At 37.3% G+C, this 23,016-nt stretch overlaps 1 protein-coding gene across 2 annotated transcripts; it reads left to right on the top strand.

The window, feature by feature from the left end:
- The first annotated feature begins 9,143 nt into the window (after positions 1–9,143).
- Wdfy2 (WD repeat and FYVE domain containing 2) lies at positions 9,144–20,972 on the top strand. 2 transcript variants are annotated; one of them, XM_045755877.2, is made up of 9 exons: positions 9,144–9,339; positions 11,071–11,212; positions 12,100–12,408; positions 13,389–13,525; positions 14,452–14,557; positions 15,022–15,134; positions 17,251–17,370; positions 18,909–18,997; positions 19,364–20,972. In XM_045755877.2, the coding sequence occupies exons 1-9, from the start codon at positions 9,179–9,181 to the stop codon at positions 19,411–19,413; spliced, it is 1,227 nt and encodes a 408-aa protein (XP_045611833.1). In that variant the 5' UTR covers positions 9,144–9,178; the 3' UTR covers positions 19,414–20,972. The 2 variants fall into 2 exon arrangements, with proteins under 2 accessions (XP_045611833.1, XP_069164466.1); XM_069308365.1 differs by having other exon boundaries at positions 9,163–9,339; positions 11,071–11,201.
- The last annotated feature ends 2,044 nt before the right edge of the window (positions 20,973–23,016 follow it).

The raw sequence follows: 23,016 nt of genomic DNA, 5'->3' as shown, positions 1-23,016 counted from the left end.
AAGGTAAGACTTAATGTACTGCAGGGAGTACTCTGACTCCATAATGATGTAATTTAAGAAGAAGGATTTGGTGATTGACAGTGTCAAAAGCCTTACGCAGGTCCACAAATAACCCAATAGGTAACTCATTTTTATCAAGAGCTGCATGTATCAAGTTAATCATACTAATAAGTGCATTATTAGTGCTTTTTTTGGGTCTGAAGCCATATTGACACGAGCTAAGTATATTGTGTTTGGCTAGATAAGAGTAAAGCTGCTTGTAGATTAGTTTTTCAAATATTTTTGACAAGTTTGGCAGAATTGATATAGGTCTGAAGTTGTTAACATAAGTAGGATCATCACATTTATGGACAGGGATTACTCTCGTTTTTTTTTTAGAATATCTGGAAAGGTTTGGAGTTCAAGTGACTTGTTGTAGAACAATGCAATAGCAGGGCTAAAGATCTGGAGGCTTTTTTGTAAATTAAAGTTGGTATCTCCTCAAGGGCACTAGACTTGGTTTTAAGGGAAAGGATTATGTCAGTAACATCAGTGGAATTTGCAGGCGTTAGGTACAGAGACTGGATAGTTACCTGTAAGATAGTCCTGAACATCAGTATTGGAAGATGGAATATCATTTCCAAGGGATGACCCAAAGGAAGAGAAGAACCAATTGAACTCAATAGCAGTATCAGAGCCAGTAAGCTGACCATTGTTATTGGACAGGAGTGTTGGTTTGTTATTTAAAATCTTCTTTGATCCCAATATTTGTGAAATTGTACTCCATGTTTTCTTAATGTTGCCTTGAAACTTATAACACTTATGTGCTGTGCTTCCTGTTTTAACCTGCTATGTTAAATGGGATTCTTGTATTGTGATTTGTGTATTTGTACTCACTGAATTTGTGCGCCCCTTGAGGGACTTGAAGTAGAGGAGGTAGAAATAGCCTAAGCTACTCTACCCTTTGAGATGTACTTTTTTATTGTCTCAATAAACATACTTGAACTTGAAGTAGACTTTAATGTTTTTTTCAGCAGCTTTATTTCCTTAGTTTCCGAGCTGTTTTCATTACCGTGTATGTTGTAATAAACTATTCCTATATTTACAGTTGTTTCTCCCTGTGAAGATTATTAAACAATGGTGATTATAAGGGCGCGGAAGTTGAGCCTGGCCAGGGCCGCCAGCAGCCCTTGGGCCCGCCCCGGCAGCACCCAGTCTTTAATTTGGCACCTTTGTGGTGCCTTTGTGGGGCCTTGGTATAAGCCTAACATGTATATATACACTGGCTGCCTGTCCCCCTACACAATGATTTATTATTACCTATTATTTTATCATTTAATTTAAATATTAAATAAAATAATTTATTTAATTATTATAGTAAGTATTTAATAATTTAATAATAAGTAGTAAGTAAATAAAAATGATTAAAAAGTACAGTTTAGTCATAGGAGATTCCTAGTTTGGAATTCACTACCATATTTCAATATATCCAAGTATTTTTAGTGTGAAATGCTGTTATTATATGCATAAATTGTTGTTTTAATAATATTACGCTTAACCACTTGGGCTTGACGGTAGAGCGATTTCCTACAGGTCCGCGTTCAATCCCCGACCGCCCAAGAAGTTGGGCACCATTCCTTTTCCCCGTTCCATCCCAAATCCGTATCCTGATCCCTTCCGAGTGCTATATAGTCGTAATGACTTGGCGCTTTCACTTGATAGTTGCCCCACCCCCCCTGAATAATATTACGAGAGCAGTATTTACGGGCTATTCATGCCCGTGCCACCTCTTGGGTGGCTTAATCTTCATCAATTGAGAGCAGTACGTCCTAACCAGACGTTATATAATGATATCCTCAACAGTTGATAAATAAAAGTAATTGCGGAACTCCAGTTATCTAATACTTATCATAAATGGTATAAAACCTTATCATAAGCCAAGGGATTTGTAGATCAGTGTTTAAAAGGGAATTCGGAAGTAATAATGATACAGCTGATGCCATCTGTCGGCAAAAGAGAACACTATCAACTGGCTGGTCAACAGTGGCCATAAGATACAGCTTACGCCATCTGTTGACATCAAATTACACTTATAACAAATTACCCCACAAAATACAACTAACGCCATCTCGTTTTTTTCCAACGCACTATAAATAGCCAAACAGCAACCCATAAGGCGGGTTGTTGTGCTCGGGTAGGAGGTTCCAAGCTCCGCCCACAGATGGTATGGGTGCATAATAAATGGCATATCATTGGTAGAAACTCTTTGTTGACATTCACGCAACAGCCAATCACAGGAAGGGATCAGCTAAAGGCTCCATCCACTTAATAAATCATCTTTATTCAGCACACCATCCTTGCTTATGACACTCTGCTTCAACTTTAATCTACCTAAAAAGTGAAATGTTAAGTATTTAAAAGTATTAATATAGTGATAATTAAATACTGCAGGACGTAACGAGTGTTACAGAAACATGGGCTGGCTACTTAACTTGTGACGTCATCAGAGGGTGTTGCCCCACACAAATAATATCGGCGATACAATGCCTCCGCCCTCTTATTGGTCTACATTATTCAGTTATATGGAAATTTCTGTCTTGTATAAAACAGAAATTGTTGTTCTTTTGTACAACACCAAGGTTATTGAGCAAAAGGACGTATTTCTTATTTATTTTATTCATATAAACGTTGGCATTCCCAGCAACAGCCAATCACAGGAAGGTATTTGTTGGAAACTCGGCCTTCAACAAAGATGATTCCTAATGAACTCAAACAATAAATTCGTTTAATAAACGAGTATTTAGGGTCAAGCTACAGATGAACATTATAGGATAACGGTGTCTTAGCTTGCAGCTTCGTTAGACAGAATCCTTGGTCTTAATTTCAAAAATAAAGAACTAGAAAGCGTATTTTATTGCTAACTTTTCGAGAAATAAATCCCAGTCTCATATTTGCGAACATTTATGCACTGATTTTTTGGCTTAAGTTCTTATCATAATCCCTTGTGCAATCTCAACACCATCTGGCTCGTATCTTGTAACTATCTTCGTTACTTAGCCTCAAAACCTTACATTTGTCTTACATATCCTCAACAGTAGATAAAAAAAAAGTAATTGCAGAATTCTAGTTACCTAATACCAGCAAGGTGTAAAACCTTATTATAAGCTACCAGACGTATAGATCAGTGTTTAAAGTAATAATAATACATTATTATTAATGTAATAATATTATTAAAATAATAATAATACAGCTGATGCCATCTGTCGGCAGACAAGGACACTATCAACTGGCTGGTCAACAGTGGCCATAAGATACAGCTTACGCCATCTGTTGACATCAAATTACACTTATAACAAATTACCCCACAAAATACAACTAGCGCCATCTCGTTTTTTCCAACGCACTATAAATAGCCAAACAGCAACCCATAAGGCGGGTTGTTGTGCTCGGGTAGGAGGTTCCTAGCTCCGCCCACAGATGGTATGGGGTATATAATAAATGGCATATCATTGGTAGATATTCTTTTTTGACATTCACGCAACAGCCAATCACAGGAAGGGATCAGCTAAAGGCTCCATCCACGTAATAAATCATCTTTATTCAGCACACCATCCTTGTTTATGACATTCTGCTTCAACTTTAATCTACCTAAAAAGTGAAATGTTAAGTATTTAAAAGTATTAATATAGTGATAATTAAATACTGCAGGATGTAACGAGTGTTACAGAAACATGGGCTGGCTACCAGACTTGTGACGTTATTATTGAGGGTTGCCTTGACACAAATAATGATACGCTGCTCTGCCCTCTTATTCGAGTAAATTATTCAGTTAGATGGAGATTTCTGTCAGGTGCAAAACAGAAACTGTTGTTCTTTTTCACAACAACCTTGTTGTTGTGCACAAGGACCTATTTCTAGTATAAATTGTATTCATAAAAGAGTGTTGATATTCCCCGCAACAGCCAATCACAGGAAGGTATCTCTGGAAGCTCCGCCTCCTTATGGACTCAGCACATCGCTCTAGCTCATGGCTCGCTGTTTCATCTCTTGTACTGTATATACAAACTATGACTTTTTTCGATTACTGTTATAATTAATAATATGAGATATAAAAGTTTTTACACAAAAGGGCTAAGTTCTGCCATTAAATGGACTTTGTCTGGTATACTTACAAACATACACCAATTTATTATCATTCATCCATTATTAATTTAAAATGTAATGTATACTGTCTAGTTTTTTCCTCTCGCCATTACTTGGTGCAATATTTGAATGTTGTCTATTTATTTATCGATCTATCTATTATCTTGTATTTATATTTACAAGTTTCTGTGCTTGGAAGAAAACTCTGCATTGAATTGGGACTAATTTATTAAATAATATTATTTAGTATTAATTAATATCTACAATTATTATTAATTACAATTATTTATAGCTTAGTTACTTTCATGTAACTCGCAATCGTACATTCATAACATTAATAGCCCAAATTAGCACATCTTGCTTTTAAATTAGCCCAAAAAGTAGCAAGTAGCGAAATTAAAAATTTGGGAGCGCGGGGCTCTCAAAAGTAGCCCAATTCGCTACTTGTAGCCCAATCTGGCAACACTGTGGCTCACAGGGCGGTGTGAGCGCACTACCACTGCGCCACACAAGAAAGAACACTGGCAATTTTTGAGTAAGGTGATTGATACTCACGGTGGGGTAAATTCTTTAATTATAATTAATAAAAGTAAATTAATTAATAAATTAAACACTGTAAAATATACAAAGATTTATAAATCAGTTAACTGTAAAGTATATGCGATAATATATGGTGTACAATTAATGTGAATAACAGTAATTAGTCTTCGCTGGGAACTACCTATTTACAACAATTTTGATACAGGAAAAGTATCAAAATAAAGTAAAATATAGTAGATAAACGTAAGTTAACAAGTAAATTGCTGTGGACAAATGATAATAAAACTGATGACTGTTAATGACCACAATAAAAGATAACTTAGTTAACAAGTTCAAGTTCAAGTATGTTTATTGAGATAAGCAATAAATACATCTCAAAGGGATAGAGTAGCTTAGGCTATTTCTACCCCCCTCTACTTCACTAACTACTACTACTTAGTTAACAGCAATTATCTGCCTCTGGTAACAAGCCTAATCAATGTACTGATTGTTAACAACTGCTTAAGAACGTGACGAGTAGGACATGCGTCACACAACCATAAATATTGCAAGAGCAGTAAGTGGGTAATATGAGCCTAATAAAGATGCCAGCGGGAAGAATTACATAGCCTAGTATTATAGAACAGAGCGCCCACGTTAAGTTATGCAACACGTTACAGTTAGGAGTGCTTAACGTGAGAGCTTAAATAAATAAGTAAATTTATTTATTTATGTATATATACAAGAAGTTACATTGGGTTTATGAGAGTACATAGCATGATGTGTTTACATTCTTATAAAGCCACTAGTACGCACAGCGTTTCGGGTAGAAATGAATAAGAAATAAATGACGTGATGCAATACGCTAGAGGTAGGAGTGCTTAACACTTTCACGTGCTAACACGTGAGGGCTTAAATGACGTGATGCAGCACTCTAGAACTACTAGTGCTTAACGTGAGGGCTTAAATGACGTGATGCAGCACTCTAGAGCTACTAAAGCTTAACGTGAGGGCTTAAATGAGGTGATGCAACACAGCCAACCCGCACATGTGTACGTGCTGCAGGTGTGGGGGGGTCCTGGGTGACCCCCAGCGCCATTCAAAAACATTTCGTTCAAGTTTAAGTAGGTTTATCGAGACAAGAAAAAATACATTTCAAAGGGATAGAGTAGCTTAGGCTATTTCTACCCTCCTTTATCTCAAGTCCCTCAAGGGGCGCACAAATTCAGTGAGTACAAATACACAAATCCGTCGTAGGTGTTTAGGAGAAGGAGAGTTAGGGGAGGATAGTTATGAATATGCTGACCCTCACATTACACGAGGGCTGTTGCTGCTGACCCCTGCATGTTCCCCCGCCAGCAAAGATGTTTTCAAATTGATAATATTCTTATTAGCAACATTCCGAAGTTCAACAACCTATGTCATCTTAATGCCTTTTATTTCTTGCATTGTTGAAATATAAACAAATGTAATTCTAGAATATCTAGTGTTGAGTCAGTGATCTGACAATAACAAAACTCCAAATTTTAACATATTTTATCATATCATAGTACTAGTAGTAGTAGTAATATCAGTAGTAGTAGTACTAGTAGTAGTAGTAATATCAGTAGTAGTAGTACTAGTAGTAGTAGTAATATCAATAGTAGTAGTACTCTTAGCACAACACCATAGTCTCAAGAAACTTGAACTTGGAGTGATCTATCCAGGGCGCAAAGCCAGGGTAGGTTGATACGATCACATCTTAAATCCTGAACCTTTCCCAGTGAAATATAGTACTATTACTTACCTATTCATTATCCCTATAATGAATAGGGATAATGAGATTACCTATTCATTATCCCTATAATGAATAGGTCTTCCACCACTGGTCCTGGTGGAAGGCTGTGATCTTACTGACACGTGTGGGGTGTCCTTACTATGCAATATTTTTGTCCTCAGAAGGGATGTTGGGGGAATACCTTGGAGGACAAGATGAAGTCCACCAGCAGTGCCAGCACGGGCGGTCTTGAACATCAACGGCAGGGTAGAAGTGTCTTATGTGAAAGTGACACATATGGTGTTATCTATACTGTATTTATGTAACAGGTGTACATAAGATTGAAGTACATGTGGTGTACCAGAACCCCATCAACCAGGTATAGTTACAAGACGTACTATCTGAACAGGAGGATGGGTTGACATCAGTTGATCGACAGTTGAGAGGCGGGACCAAAGAGCCGAAGCTCAACCCCCGCAAGCACAATTAGGTGAGTACGCATGTGTGAGAGCGTACCCCCCACCCCGTACACTCCCCCCCCCTCATCCCTTCACACCAATATTTCTTTCCTTGACTCATTGAGGCAAAATTGTAATTAATTTGATCAATAAAGATGTTAATAATAATAATGACTCATCGAGGATTCGAACTCAGACCTGAAAAATGGTCCCCAATTTGCATATATATACTTGAGAGCCCAACACCAAACATGGCCCAAGGACACAATAAGGTAAAACAGAAGCAGTAAACATTGTTAACGAATGTATTTGAAGACAAAGAACCAGTCAGTGCGCAGTAGTGTGAATATTTAACACATTTGGCGCTTGTCACGCTCCCGTCAGATAATTACAGGGTTTAACGTGTTGTGCACATGTACAAATCTCAATGATATATGACCCAAATTGTTGTACTGTGCTTCACTATCTTTCACGGTTTATTTTGTTTAATACCAATGATCCCGACAGGGCATGCGGCCGGCCGCCCTCAGGTAGCCTATGCTCATGGACAAATATAAACACGGAATTCATTTACATCTGTCTTAGGGATTTTGTATACTGCTCCTATTGTTACAATAACACAAAATGTAAAATAGGAAAAATGATATTATCCGGAGGTGTCCCTGACTGCAATAACTATTGAAAATTTTAACTTTTGATATTTGTAGATTGTTGAGGCTGCATATTTCTAGTTTCGTCCACACTTGTGAATTCCTGTGCAATTGAGTATTTTGAGTCTTGTAATTTAGACATAAATGTATAGCAACCTAACAACTGGCACCACCGTTGGGTTCCTATGCTGCTGTTATGTTTTTTTCATAACGAGAGGCAAAAACCTTTGAATCAAAGTTTTGATTTACCAGATATATAATTCAAACATTTGCATTCCAAAGAACAGTTAAAGTTTTCCGTGTCGATAAACAGTATTTATAAGAGATTATTAAGAAGATAGTGCTACACAGCATGACATGCTTTTGTGATCTGTCATAATTATTTTACAGGCACTGCTACAGTAGCCGCCATGCTCAAAACGTTATATTTATGTCCTGGCAACGTAAGCGTCACGAAGCTGACGACAGCTTTGACCAACTTTGACCAATTGTATGTACTAGCTCTATCTATATATCAATCCATTAATGTAACATCACTTGTATGTATGTACCTTACCTGAATAAACATATTTATTTATTTATTTATTTTAACTGGTGCATTTTCCAATAACAGTCTTTACCAGGAAGGGAGGTCTAGTTCTTTATGCTCCGCCTACTAGCGGGGCATAAAGAACCCTTTCGAATGTCATCAGTTGTGAGTCATGTGTAAATTACAGCCCGTCCTCCAAATAAAGTCCCAAAAGTGATTCTATTCACCCGCCAAACCCCCTCTTTATGAATGAAAAACGGTCTACACACAACCCATCCTCGACGTACTCAAGTCCATTATATCCAGCGGTCGACCCCACAGATGCATTCATAAATTTGCACATGTGTTCATTCAAAATGGGAATATTCTCAAATATAAATTTATATTAGCATATTGTGCATATATAGGCATAGGTTAGGTTAGGTGTTTAGGATCTGTTGGCGATTATTTGTATTTGTAATACGTGGGTGAAGCATATAGCAGTCCGTCCTCCAAACAAAGACTCAAAAGTGATTCCATGCACCCGCCAAACCCCCTGTTTATGAACGAAAAATGGTTTACACACAACTCAACTGATTTCGTTCGAACATTTCCGGAAAAGTGCTTCACTACCAAATTTTGTTCGAAACACAACGCTGTAAATGCTACACCCAGACATTTGCTAGGAGATAATACTATACACACTATAATACTATACATACATTAGTATTAGAGTGTGTATAGTATTATAGTGTGTATAGTATTATAGTGTGTATAGTATTATAGTGTGTATAGTATTGTCTATAGTATAGTATGCATACACACTATAATACTATACACACTATAGTATTATAGTGTGTATAGTATTGGTATTCTTAAGTACACCAAGTAGGCGGGACTCTAGCTCTTGGCTCCGGTGCGCGCAATATTTGGCCTACACCAACGAGAACGAAAAACGGAAATCTTCTTACCACTAATAATCCATTCTAGCATTTATATTTTTGACACCTTTGGTTAATTAAAATATATAGTTAGTTAATGCATACTTCAAGACGTAAAAAAACCATAATAATTACTTCAAATGAAGTTCTAATGACATTGTTCTCTCCACTTGGAGTTTCCTTCATGCTCTTTGTTGATATCCGAATCATATGATCGAGGAGAAATGGCTGCTGAAATCAAGCCAATTCGCAGTTCCCACCCCACTAAGCCCGTCAGCACTGACAGGCCGGTGCTGCTGTTCAAGATAGAGGGCAGCGGGGATGATGTAAACGCTGCAGTGCTGTTAAATGGCGGGTCTGCTGTCATCTCTGTCAGTGATGACAAGTAGGTGGCGGCCTGGCACAGTCAGGTCGTATACTCTAGTGTTTCATCAAAGCTCATTATCTAATTGTTGTGAAAATTTATATATCGGTAGACTGGGGTGAGGTAGTGTATGTTAGGTAGGGTGTAAATCCTTTGGTGACTTTTATGGTAAGAATTTGCCCGTTACCCGCCCCGATGACTTGCATGGTACAGTCATCTTTTTGTTCATTGTATGACGCACCTGTAATTGTCTTCTACTTTTCATTACCTGATTTATTAGCGTCAAATGTGTTTTAAATGCTGATGATTGAGTTAGGATAACTGTACAATGTAAACAGCAATTATTTTAGTACTTAATGGAGTTATTTACAGAATATTTGTTCAAAACCTGACTGTAGGTTAGAGTGTATAGGCAGAAAGGTTGACAAGATCACTCTTATAACATAACCACCGGGTTAGCAGCGACAGCTGGCATAATTAACTGGTTTTGGTGACACAAATTTGTGATTCATTTAATTTCTCCCAACACAAATTGGTGACACTGTCAAGGTAAATTTACCTAATGTTTTATGGCAGTGAAACACATACTTTGTCTAAATGAACAACAGGTTGTGGTGATGATGAGTTTTGTTGGAGACAGGCAGCCTGTTTATATATATACTTCAGCTTGTATTGAGGTTCCCACTGACCCTCCAAATTCCAAATGGTGTGTGTTCAGCTACAAGGATAGATTGACAAACATTTCAGCCTTCTGGCCTGTCTATCAGACAAATGGGTTTTTGTTTTTAGGACTAATACACAAAAGTAGATGTCATTTAGTTTGTCTTGGTTTTTCTTATTTTAAATGACTTTATTTTCTCTAAAACTATTTTGACAAAACATCATCTCTAAGATTAGGCTGCTGCTTCCTTGACCAAATAATCTACCATTCAAATTGTGCTTGTTTTATTGTCTTCTTAGTTTTGCCTTAAATATTTATTTTGTATTAATGAGAACATGATCAGTCTGAAAAGTGCTGCTGTATCATGGGATTTATGATAAAAAGTAATTACTATGTTAGTAAGGAGTAAGTCGGGTTACCTCAAGAACCACTGCGGTGCCGCCAGCCAGGTGGGACCATCATTCTCTAGTACTCTACATGGCAGAAAGTGGTTACAGTTTTACTAAATTTTTGTATCCTGATCTGGTTATCTTTGATCTCCTAAAATAATACATTTGTGACCTTTCGATGTTTTAAGTTTACAGTATTCTAAAATAAAATTAGAAATGAGCTCGTCTAAAATCTAAAATGAACTTGCTGTGCAGGAAACTTAGTAGGGCCAAGGCACCATAGCTGTTTATCTTAGACTTGCACCTGATGTATTAAAAATTCTTGATGTTCTATTTCAGTGTTATATTTGCTCATGAAGCTGTGCATAGAGGTGGCTTCAAACTGTCTCTCAACTGACTGTATTAGGAATAGCATTAGGATCAGGACCAAGCTTTAGGGAACTTGGCTTGCTATATCTCCTCTATCCAGTTTAAGGTTTTAAGGTATAGTAGCTTGTTTCTCCATCTTATGCACTTGCCTTGTGTGAGGATCCATATCATAGTTTTGTCCTAAACCTATGAAGTTTATTAGACTATAATTTTTTCCTCTAAAAGTATGTTGTCTCTGTTACAGATGTAATTCTCTCTAAATGTGTTGGTGAGTAAGGAGCACTTTGTTAGAAAATTTGTCATACAGAAGTTAAAATTGACCTTTATCTTCAGATCTGTTCGTATTTGGCAACGTCGAGACTCTGGACAGTACTGGCCAAGTGTCTGTCATTTCCTTCCGTCTATACCCAGCTGTCTTCACTACATACCTGATACGAAGCATCTGTTCCTGGGTCTTGATAATGGTACAGTTGTAGTAAGTATGTCTCGTAGTTCTTCTAACTAATAGGATTTGGGGAAAGTGTAAAATAACAATGGTATCAGTGTAGCCTGGTATACGTACTGTACACAGTAGTATATTTTGGAAGTTCTTTCTTGTAGATATGTTGTATTGCACATGGCAGAAAGGTTTAGACAAAGGGTTCTTGCATGAATCTTTATATTTTGTATGTTCTTCACTTGGAAAGGAAATTGAAAAATTAACTTTTCAATGTTCATTTTACAATTTAATTCGACTTGATGTGATACTAAAGGATGCACTTATTTGAGGCGCTCTTCAATATCTTCCAAGATAAGCAAAGGTGGCAGTATACTTCGTGTAGGATAAGGTGAGGCGGTACCTAGTTGAGGAGACTGGGCAGTCTTGTCCTGTCTTCTCAATGGTCAGCTAGAGCTGTAGGTATGGTATGATCTGGGAGGTCTATCTTGGCCTTGTAGATGGTAGAACATACCTAAGTGTAAGCTGGCTGTTGACAATTGGATGTGTGATATGTAATGTAGGCAATATTAAATCTTAATTTTTTTTTTTTTTTATCCCTGACAGTGGGAAGCCATATGCCATTTCAAGTTTTTGTAATTGGCTTGCATGAAGGAACTGGAGTGAATGGAAAGAATCAAGTTGTCTCAAAAAGTTCTCATGTACCATATTCGAACTACGATTCTGTAATACACTATCAAATTGTCTGGAAGATTTTTTGAGAGTAAAAGTAACATAATTTTTATTTTTAAAATACAGTACTGTAGTTGTGATTTAATTAAGCTTTGAAATTAGTTAAAAAATTACAGCTAATGCAAACATGAATTTTGTTTTTCAAGGAAAAAATAAGTTACTGTAATTAAAATACTTGTCATTTCTACTACCAGGAATTTGCAGTTGCCGAAGACTACAACAGCATCAGCCAGGTTCGAGAGTACTTAAGTCATCAGAGTAGAGTTACAGATGTTATCTTCTGTCCAGCATCTGAATGGATCTTGTCTGTAGCTCGAGACAAGTTCTTTGTGTATCACTGCACAGAGAGTGGCCGCAGACTAGGAGGCCACCAGTGCTCCGGCTGGTGCACAGCCTTGCAGTATGATGCTAAGAGTAAACACATATTTGTGGGAGACTACAGTGGGCAAATCACAATGCTTAAGCTCGAGGAAACGGGACCTCAAGTGATAACAGTACTTAAGGTATGTAGCGCAGTGCATTTTGTTTATTGGCTAAAGGTTTGCAAGTTAAGATAGTATTCTGGACACTGTGAACATACAGTGTGTTGCTACTAACACTGGCCTGTATTTAACAAGAGCTGTGTACTATATAAAGAAGAAACAAGCATGGAGAGAGCTTGATTGTCTTAAGGTGCAGATAATGAAGATATGTTGGGATAAAGTGAGCGAGTAACATGAGGCTGTGAAACAACTATTGCTATTGGCAAAGGCTAGCACAAAGAAACTGGAGATGGGGGTGTTGGTGTTACTTAGTCAGAGTTGCAGCTATGTGCAGTGATGCATGCAAATGCTTCCACTTAACCAAGTAAGATGCGAGCAAGGCGTTAAAGATCCAGGGTGCACTTCGTCAAGTTAAGGGTCCTACTGTGTGGAGATCCTTATTAGTCAGCTTCACCTAAAACTGAAATCATTTGGTTGTGGAAGTCCTCCAAAGCTAAGGAATGCAATATAAGGGTCCTTAATAGGGTCCATCAACATCAAATTTATTTGAGTAGGGCCTAAATAGTATGAAGCTTAGCACAGGTCACTTGGGATAGTAATTCAAGTAGATTAGTGTGGCAGTGGTGAGTAAGGATCAACATAAACATCAAATGTAAAAATACATAAGTTTATTCAGAGAACTTAATTGCTAATTCATTAGGAGGCACTTATTGACTGGTGTTATGCAAAGCTAATATTGCATCTGAGAGAGACTTGCTGCCTCGCTGACCAATAGTGCGGCAACAATCCTGCCTTAACATTCGTTAACACCATTCTCAAGAGACTGTTTATCCCAACACTGCGTCACATTGTCACATTAAATAAATAAATTCCAGTCGGTAATACTTTTATATTGACAGTTAAGAAAAGATATCTTGACTTTGCCTGTACAGCAGTATTAATGTAGTTTGGTCGTCTTAAACATACAGTATGCATTTTACAAGTCTGAATCTTTCTTACAGGGCCATAATGGATCCATAAGGTCTCTTGCCTGGGACATAGACCGTCAGCTTTTATTCTCTGGTTCTTTTGATCAGTCCGTTATTGTGTGGGACATTGGTGGTGGAAAAGGAACAGCTTTTGAACTTCAAGGTCACACGTAAGGTCATCTTAATTGTTTTAATTTTTTTTTTTTTACCATGCATCTTGGTACTATACCCTTCTGCTTAAGTTACTGCACTGCCAATTTATAGTAATTGTTGATTATAGATCTGGTCATAATCCTCAGTTTTATGAAAAATCAATTTTAATTATTTTACTTGTCTGATCAGTACATTTTGTTAATAAGAAATTATTTATGAGTTAAGAATTTTGTCATCTGACAAAAATATTTACACTAATAGCTAACTTACTGATATTTAGGCACATCCTGAATTTGCAAATGGCATTACATTATATTTAAATTAAAACATGTGCAGTAGACATATTTTTGTCTTTATGGTTTCCAATCACTTGCAGTTTACTTACCTTTCACATTCTGGCTTCCATTCCTTTGTTACTACTGGAGTTGAGGACTGATGATTGGCCGATAATTAAGGTGCTTACAGTGTCGGGTCAAGAATTGTGTGATGTGTTTTCCAGCATATACAGTGTGTGTTTTTGATCCACCACCAACCAAATAATATTGTACTTGCATAAATGAAATCACATGTTTTCCTATACAAAACCACTTGAAAATCACTTTCAATAAATGTACTACGAAAAGTACAGTACAGTACAGTATCTTTTTCAAATTCAGTGCATATTATATGCAGGTCAGGTAATTATATGGAGAAAGTACTAAGCCACTATATCTACAGCCTGTGGTCAGGGATTAAACACCGACTTGCAAGAAGAGAGATTGTCACTCTACTGTCCAGTCCAAGGAGTTGGACTGGACTGGTTGTATACACGAGTAAATAGTGATTTAAAAATTTTCTTGAGATACGTTAAGCATGGGATTAGGTTTTGAGGTTCTTGTGTACATGCATTCCTGTTTGCTCTCTCACTCGATTAACTTGGTATGTATGCATTTTTCATTTTTAGAAGCAAGGTTTCTGCACTTGTGTATGGTTCAAGAAGTCATCAACTGATCTCGGGTGGGGAGGATGCCACCATCGTCTTCTGGGACATGAAGGCCAGCAGACAGGAGGTAAGGTGGCTTTGGCATTAAATAAAAAGTTTTGGTATGTTTTTGCTGATTTTAAGTTTTTAGCGCCAAATTATAGTCAAACAAATTCACTGGCTCAGCCCTGTGGACATCCTGTGTTACATACTATTGCTACCAAATATTATGGTCATACTAACAAAATGGACTCTGACTTTTAGCATGCAACTTCCTGGTATACAGTACAGTGCTGAGGTACATTCTAGGAGGAGTCTACTGCAGTGATAAATGAGCCTAGTGTTAAAATGTAATTTGCTGTTATTTGCTTTGGTGGTAGAGTATACAGTATTCGACCTTCTCTTCCTATTCTAGTCTTCTTCTATTGCTCGGGAATAACTCCTCATTCAATGAAGGTGGGAAATGTTGATAACTAACTCTTGCATGGGTGCATGCATTAAAGATTATACCCCCCCTATAGAAATTACTGTTTGTTTTTTTCTTTCATTCAGACACCAGAATGGTTACAAGCAGATTCTTGCCAATACTGTGAGCGGCCGTTCTTCTGGAACATTCGTGCCATGATGGACCAGAAGCAGATAGGTCTACGTCAACATCACTGCAGGTGGGGAAATGTTTTTTTTTTTATATATTGATTGAAGTATAATCTTAAGTTTCTATACTGAGCTTCTTTAAAAACAAAATGTCAAGATTTTTATTGCCATGTCTGAAAGTAAAGGAAGTTGCCCACTTACTAGGAGGCATTTGTGATTTGGAACCAAATTTGTCCATAGGTGCAATGATGTAAATGGGAGGAAGCAATCATAAATCACCAAAAGGCAGCATGTGAAACCCATATTCCTAGGACAGCTATTATAAGAAACACATGTTACTCACCTTTGATGATGAAGTTACCATGCTTGTCAGAGGTGGCAATTTTTAAGAGTGAAGAGATCTAATTAGTGTAGAGTACTAGAAAAAATTAGTAGTGGAAGGTGATAAAGTATGAGCAACAGAGATTGGTAGGTCATCTTGAGCATTATTGGGTGTTTCTGGGCCGTGTAACCAAGTGTTCCCGGACCATGTGACAGGGTTTTCTGGCTGTGTGATGGTTTGAGCCATGTGACAGGAGAGGGAAGGAGGGAGTGGTTTGAGATCCATATGATGGGGGAAGGGGGGGAAGTTCTGAGCTGTGTGAGGGGGGAAATGGGGGTTTTGGGGGCTGTGTGACGAGGTGGGGGGTTGGAGTGTTTCGGGGCCTTGTGACGGGAAGGGAGTTTCGGGCAGTGTGATGGGGTGTTTGTGTATAGTTGATCCTAACTCTAATCAGACTTATGTACAAGGTTCAGATATCAGTGACCACAATGCTAATTATGATGATCACAGCAGGAGGAAGATATTCACAGCCGAGGTTTGTGAATCTATGCACTGTGTAACGTGACCTTGTGTTCCTTTAGGAATAATCTTGTGGAAAATTATCCATATTCATGATTTAGGGACTGGAATCTGATAATAGCAGTGTTCATGGTAATAATAGCGATGTGTGTAACACATTTCTGGGCATTTTGCTCCATCTGGTGAAGTCGTCTGCTTGAGTCAGGTGGTCATAACGTGTAGCTCTCTACTGTGCACAGATTTCCTTATTGCATACACCAGAATTACTTAGTGGTTCGTTATGGTTTATAAAAATATGGATGTATATAACGTGTATATACTGTACTGTAGTATAATAACAGAAAAACCACTGTTTTATTGATCTAAGAATACAGTATAATGCTGTATAATATACGTGCCGATAGATATGAGCACCATATTCTTTAGCATATCAATGTTCCACACATTTAATTATTTAAAGCCTTGAAATTACTCGCTATTGAACAATATTACTGCAAAAAAACTATATATAAAACTATTCAAAGACATTGAAATAATTGGATAAAAATGTATTTGTGGCAGCCCCTGCCTCACTGCTGGGCTGGAGCAGACGCAGCTGGCCTGTACTCTCATCAGCCCCTGAATAGTCTTGGACTTCCTTGTTCTATCATGGCCAAGTATGCCACTTTTTTTTTTTTTTCCTGTGATCTCAGAATGCATATAGTACACTGAATAGGAAGAAAAAATTGGAATGTTTGTTTTTCTGCACACTGGCACTTGTCATATTTAATGGCAACATAGCAGAGTGATTAAAGATAAATAGGCTGTCATTAGTTTGAAAATAGGATTGTAGATTTATGATACTGTAACAGGAACAGCAAATTTGAGTGGGAGCAGTTTGATATAAATAGCTGCCTCACATGGGTCAATGGTTCTTTTACATACAGTATTCCTTAATTCTTGGGTTCTTAAGTTAAATAAGGAGAAACATACGAGGTAAATAAACAATGTGTAGCTTTGCCAATTAACAATGTGTTAAGACTAACATTGGGGCAACAGGACTTGCAAATTTATGATTATTCAAATTTTAATTTAAGGCCCATTCTTTAGGATTTTTTCTGCCCTACTTTACAGTACAAGAAAAGGCAGCAAAATATCATTGGTTTATTTTTTGCAGACTTTTGACTTTCCTCTTTTGGCGCTGCAGGTCAAAGCAAATAAAGTTAAAAGCATTCATCTTGTCTTGTTTCTATTATAAGAAAAGTATTTAGCCTGTGCTTATACTAATGTTAACAAATAAATATTTTACTTGGACTAATGTGCTAAGCAGTGTGCTTTGAAAGTACTGTACAGTAATTTATTTGCAGGAAATGTGGTAAGGCCGTGTGTGATAGTTGCAGCAGCAAGAGGTCCTGCATCCCAATTATGGGCTTTGAATTTGATGTTCGAGTTTGTGATGATTGTCATTCAACCATATCCGATCAAGAGTAAGTGTCTCAAATTTTAGTTTAAATGTGTATTGACATAGCCACTAACACCCTGCAAGTCTCTGGGTCAATGTTTATGATAGCTGCTATTTGAGGGTTATATACATGACCTAGCACAGCTTTGTAATAAATACAGCTTCTTGTCTACATTGTACCAATACACTATGTAAATTATTTATTACTTTGCACTTGATTTTATACATGTCCTTAATACTTTTTATTACTAGACTGGCTGTTCCAAAGCCAGGTTTAATAGAGCGCATAAAGGGAATAAACATACTCCTGAACTCTCTTTATATTTTTGGTTCATCTGCTTTGTTTGCATTCATTTTTGTATTACTCTTTTTGTAGGGCACTCTTGAATTAAGAGCAGCAGTCTGGTGTCAGTTGTCCAGTCTGTCCTAACATGTGATGAACTGCAATGTTTACACTGTTGACAATATCATTTTGGTGCTTTAGTAACTTTAAAGGCATCACAATATTGATGCTTTCTTGGACTAATGAGACCCACATTAGGTCTAATGAGACCTTATAAGATGAGGTAGATTAGGTATGTTGCTTAGGTTCATAATGTTTTGGTTAGGTGTAATGCTTAGGCTTGTACTATTATGGTTAAGCAAAACCATTATAAATATGACCCTAGTCAAATTGTGAGAATGAGTCAAGCTGTGTAGACTATTCTCTCTCCTTCCCTCCCTCACCCACCTTCCCTTCCTTTTGATAGTGTGTGTGACGGAAAAGATCAGTAGTCGGTTGTAAGCATGACCTACAGTATTTGTATACTGTATGCAGTAGGGCTTATCATTGATCTTCTGATAGTAGTAGTAGGCATCCATCAGTCTCGGAAGACTATGGACTTGCGCACTGGCGTCGGCCTAGTCTGGAGTGGCCTCACATGGGCGCAAAGCCAGGGTAGGTTGATTCGGGGGAGAAGCTGTTACCCAGGCAGCAGGTCCCCCCCCCCCCTCTCCACGGCGCTGAAAGTCTCCAATGGAAAGGCGCTGATCCTCTGATAATCATTTTGATTTTAATTTACAGTTTTAGACTTGAGATTTTGAAAGACATGGGATAATAATGAGAGGTGATTCAGTGTTTATAAAATAATCATGTATAATTCAAAATAAGTTTATACAAATTTGATACTTCGGTATTTACGACAGAAGAAATTAGAAAGATGGAGGCGCCCAATGATTTTTAATTAAATAAGAGGCAGCCACAGAATTAGCAATGGGTATATTGTATATATTATGTGTGGTATAAAATTATTGCTTAATTAAATACTAGTATGTCATTATTATCTTTAGGATATATTACACTAAAAGTTGGTAATCTGTTATTCTTTTCATGTACTGAATAGCATAAATGGAGAGAAGTAAGGAAATTTATTTGTTTTGGTAAAGCTAAGATAATTAAGGTGTAAATATTTACAATATAAATTTCTATACTGTGAATTTTATCTTTTAAGATACAGTACTGTAATACAGTATACATTTCAAATGACAGGCAGAGGGAGTTATCTTTCTCTGTTGATGTTTCAGTCGGTGTTCCCTTGCCAAGTTTCACGAGGTGAAGCACAACATCGTCAGCATGGACCTTGACGAGGAAGCTGGCTTGCTCCTTACTGTCGGTATGTGCGTGCTAACTCTTCACATCCTTTATAAGGGAGTTGGAATATTTTTTATATGGAATAGTATCAATGCTAAAATTTATTATGTACAATTTGTAAATAGAGCATCTTTTCTAAATGTCCCTCTAAATAGATCATCCCATCTAGATAATTTCCCTATAAATACTGTAGGACTTTAGAATTTATTTTTCTCCTAATTTACTGTACTGTATATATTTCTGTGCTTTGAAGTGAATGGGGTTCACTTGGCATATGAATATTCCCATTAAACAACAAAATTGTTATCTGATGAGCAAGATTGTGAATGTAATCTACATTTTTAGTTGCATTATTTGTTATATTTTGAATTATTTCTTATACGTACAGGCCAAGACCGCGTAATGAAAATCTGGGAAGTGTCAAGCTTGCTGAACTGATCCCACGAGGACTCTGCAACACTGTGGCACACACAGATCTTGCTTGCAGCTGATACCTGAAGGTAATCCTATTATAGCTAACAACTTAATGTTGGCAAGAGAGCATCAAGCCTGCTCAATTGATCACTCCAGGAAATTGCAATACTGTGGTGTCCACAATATGTGCAGTCAATCCTGCTGTAGCTAACAGTGGCATTGCATTTTCCGAGTTTAACTTTGACAATGAAGGGTTGAGCTCGCTGAATTGGTCACAAAAGGGAATCCCAAACTCGACACTGACATCTCCAAGGTCTGATGGTGACCAATCTATGAAGGTAACTTTGTGTGTTGCACTGCATTCCATAACATTACTTTGGTGATAATAGCATTGAAGAGGTATCAGTAGGCGGCCATATTTTAATAAGAGTGTAATGGTAAGCTTAGCTAATTTCCATGTTATTGAGATTGAGTGGCACTTGTACTATTCTTGTTTATTAAATTTCATTTTATTACTTAAATATATTTCCCAACCAATTAATTGGTCATTATCTTGATTAAAATTTGATTTTATATTTAGTTTAATAGTTAGTGCTGCATATAGTCTTATAATTCGGGGAGAATCTGCAAAATCTCCTCTGAATACCTTTTATTCTCTTCTCCGAGACTGGGTTCCACAATTTCACCAGATCTGAAGTATATAATTTGGTATATATTTTTAATCAAATTTGTTGGGATTAAGAGATAAGACTGAGATTGTTAATTTGACATGCTGTGTATATATAGATATATTGATTGCTCTTCAGCTGGTGTGTCTTCAGAATTTGACAGTTACTCTGAAATATTAATTTTGTAACTTTACTGATAATTTGGTGGCTATGCAGAGGTGTGCTGAAAATTGGCGAGTGTAATTTCAGCAGTAATGCCGTGATGGAAGGAGTATTGTAGTGTGTACTGACCAAAATGGTTCACAGTAGAATGTGTACAAACCATGCTGCTGCTTTATGCTGATGTTTGTTTACATGGATGGCAGTAGAGCTTGAGAGCTCTTGAATGACGGCTCGAGAACAGTTGACAAGTTGTCAGTGAATTGCTCTTAAAGACGTGGGTAAGAGAGAAAGTGGGGAGGGGGGGAGTGAGAAATGTTGGGGGGTCTTTAATCTCTTTCTTAGCCACGACACTTTTCCAAACTAGTCATATTTGTTTAATGAATACACAATCTTCCACAACCACCAGTACAATATCTACCACCAACAACCTGAACACATTCTGCCAGCCTGTACTGGTTATGCCAGCCTGCACTGTATCTGGAGAATGTACTAACCTGTGGCTATTTTTCATCATAATTCATTTTGTTGGGGATAGGAAGCCTGTGTATGTATGTGCTTTAGGCTTATATCAAGGTCTCTCCAATTGTCTCCCTCATGTCTAAACCACATCTAAGTATTGGTTATTGTTTATACTACTCCTGTACTGTGTAAAAATATTATAATGCTTGAAAATATAAATATGCATATGGTAATATTCTAAAATTGTTTGGACTTGTTTATTATTATTGTTTAAATATAATATTGCTATGTACAGGTATGTACTTTTTATCATTCCTGGGCTGCTTAATATGGTTGTCAGTGGTCATAATTGGAATAATTGTCAGATGGCCATTATTAATGATTAATTCTGGATGGAAAGTGAATTATTCTGGGTTTTATGCTTTGTTGGCGAAATACCGGTACAGTAATTGAAAATTGTCCGTGGGGTACGACAAGGTCTTGGCTACACTCGTAGGACTCCTAGTAATGTGGCTTTTAGTCTTTATGTGCAGCTGTTCTGTATTTATGATACTGCTCAAGTAGCCTAGGCAGCATACACATGTAAAATGTTGTTTTGAATAATGTGAATTATAAAAAAAAAAGAATTCGTTCAAATGACACCATGCTGCATTGGTATAATTAGTCTGAGAAACTGTAAATCTTATTGTTGATGTCACGTTCACATCTTGGCCTCCATACATCACCATCATTAACAGTTTCTTAAAAATATATACATTTATATTTTTGAAGTCTACTTTTGAAGTATGTAATTTCAATATTTTTTAAGGAATATAATGTACGGTATATGTAGATGTATGTAATAAATAAATGTGTGTGTGTATGCATGTGTAATTATATATATATATGTATATATATAAATAATATGCATACACACAGTGGGGCCTCGATTTACAGTGGTAATGCTGAATACAATTTTTTTTTTCTCTAACTACAATACAGTACATATGTTTATCTTACCTTTATGGGGGACTCTTGATGGAAGATGGTGAGGAGAGGGGAGGAAGAGAGGTGTTAGTGTTTGGAAGGAGACTCCCCTTCCATTATAACATCAGGTAGTGAGGACTTCTCTGGGGGTGTTATAATGGAAGGGAACTCCCCTTCCAAACACTAACACCTCTCTTCCTCCCCTCTCCTCACCATCTTCCATCAAGAGTCCTCCATAAAGGTAAGATAAACACATGTACTGTATTGTAATCTGAGGACTTCTCTGGGGGTACACACACTGGCACGTTTTGCCTGCATACCACTAGGACCTGCTTCTGGCTCTCTGCTTGATTTTCTCGCTAGAAATCGTTCCATTGAAGATTGTTTCGTTCCATTGAAGATTGTTTTTTCCTTTCTTTGCAACACTTGTCTGTAGTGAGGCATTACATTGTCCATTAAAAAGATCAAAGCAACGACCTGTTACAGCTTTATCTGGGATGCTCTCGGACGTAGGTTCGAACACTCGTCACGGCCCTTGTGAGTTTGTTTATCTAGGCGATTCTTTTCGGCAAAACTTTGCAGTTCTTCCCATACTGCACACATTTTCTTAATTAATTAGGAAGGGACATCCTCTAATGGTGCCGCTGCCTCCTCCTCATCTGAAGATTTTTTGTACTGCCAAGCTAGTTCAACAACATGAATATCATTTTCATATTTACGAATGATCTCTTGTTTTTTTTCCTCTATGGTTGTTCTTACATGTGTTTTCATATGTTGAACTTTACCACTGACTTTCTTGGGACCCATGGTGTGATTATTATATATCAGTTTTATGTACAAAAAGCAAAAAATCTCCTCAAAAATGTAATTTCTTATAAGCGTGATCGTCACTAAGCGGGCGGCTCTAGTAAACTGAGGCAGGTTGCCCCGCGTGACCAGGAACCATGCGCTTGGTTGACCCGAACATGTATCAACGAATATCGTTAGTAGAGTCGCATTTTTCGATCAAATTTACATTGTAACTCTAAATTATCGTAAGTTGAGGTGCCACTGTATACATCTATATATCTTTTTTTTCATATTTGCATTTTTCTTTAAAGGAAAGGCTGTCTGCAAATTTTTCATTAATTCGTCCATTGATCTCCACATCTTTAGCGAATCAAAATGTTTGCTGTAGGTTTATTGCTGGTTGACGTGAACACATGCTGATAACAATGTAGAGAAACAGATAAAACTAAGACTTACATATATTGATGATGATAAAGCTCTTAGGAGGTGAAATATTATCATATCTGAGATACACAGGGATAGTGCTTATGAATCTGGGAATGGGGAGGCCGAGGTCTGGGAGCTGTGGGTGTGGGCCGAGGGC

Source organism: Procambarus clarkii, chromosome 62, assembly GCF_040958095.1.
Source record: "Procambarus clarkii isolate CNS0578487 chromosome 62, FALCON_Pclarkii_2.0, whole genome shotgun sequence".
NCBI lineage: Eukaryota > Metazoa > Arthropoda > Malacostraca > Decapoda > Cambaridae > Procambarus > Procambarus clarkii.
Note: the sequence above shows the minus strand (reverse complement) of the source record. Positions and strands in the feature narration are given on the sequence as shown.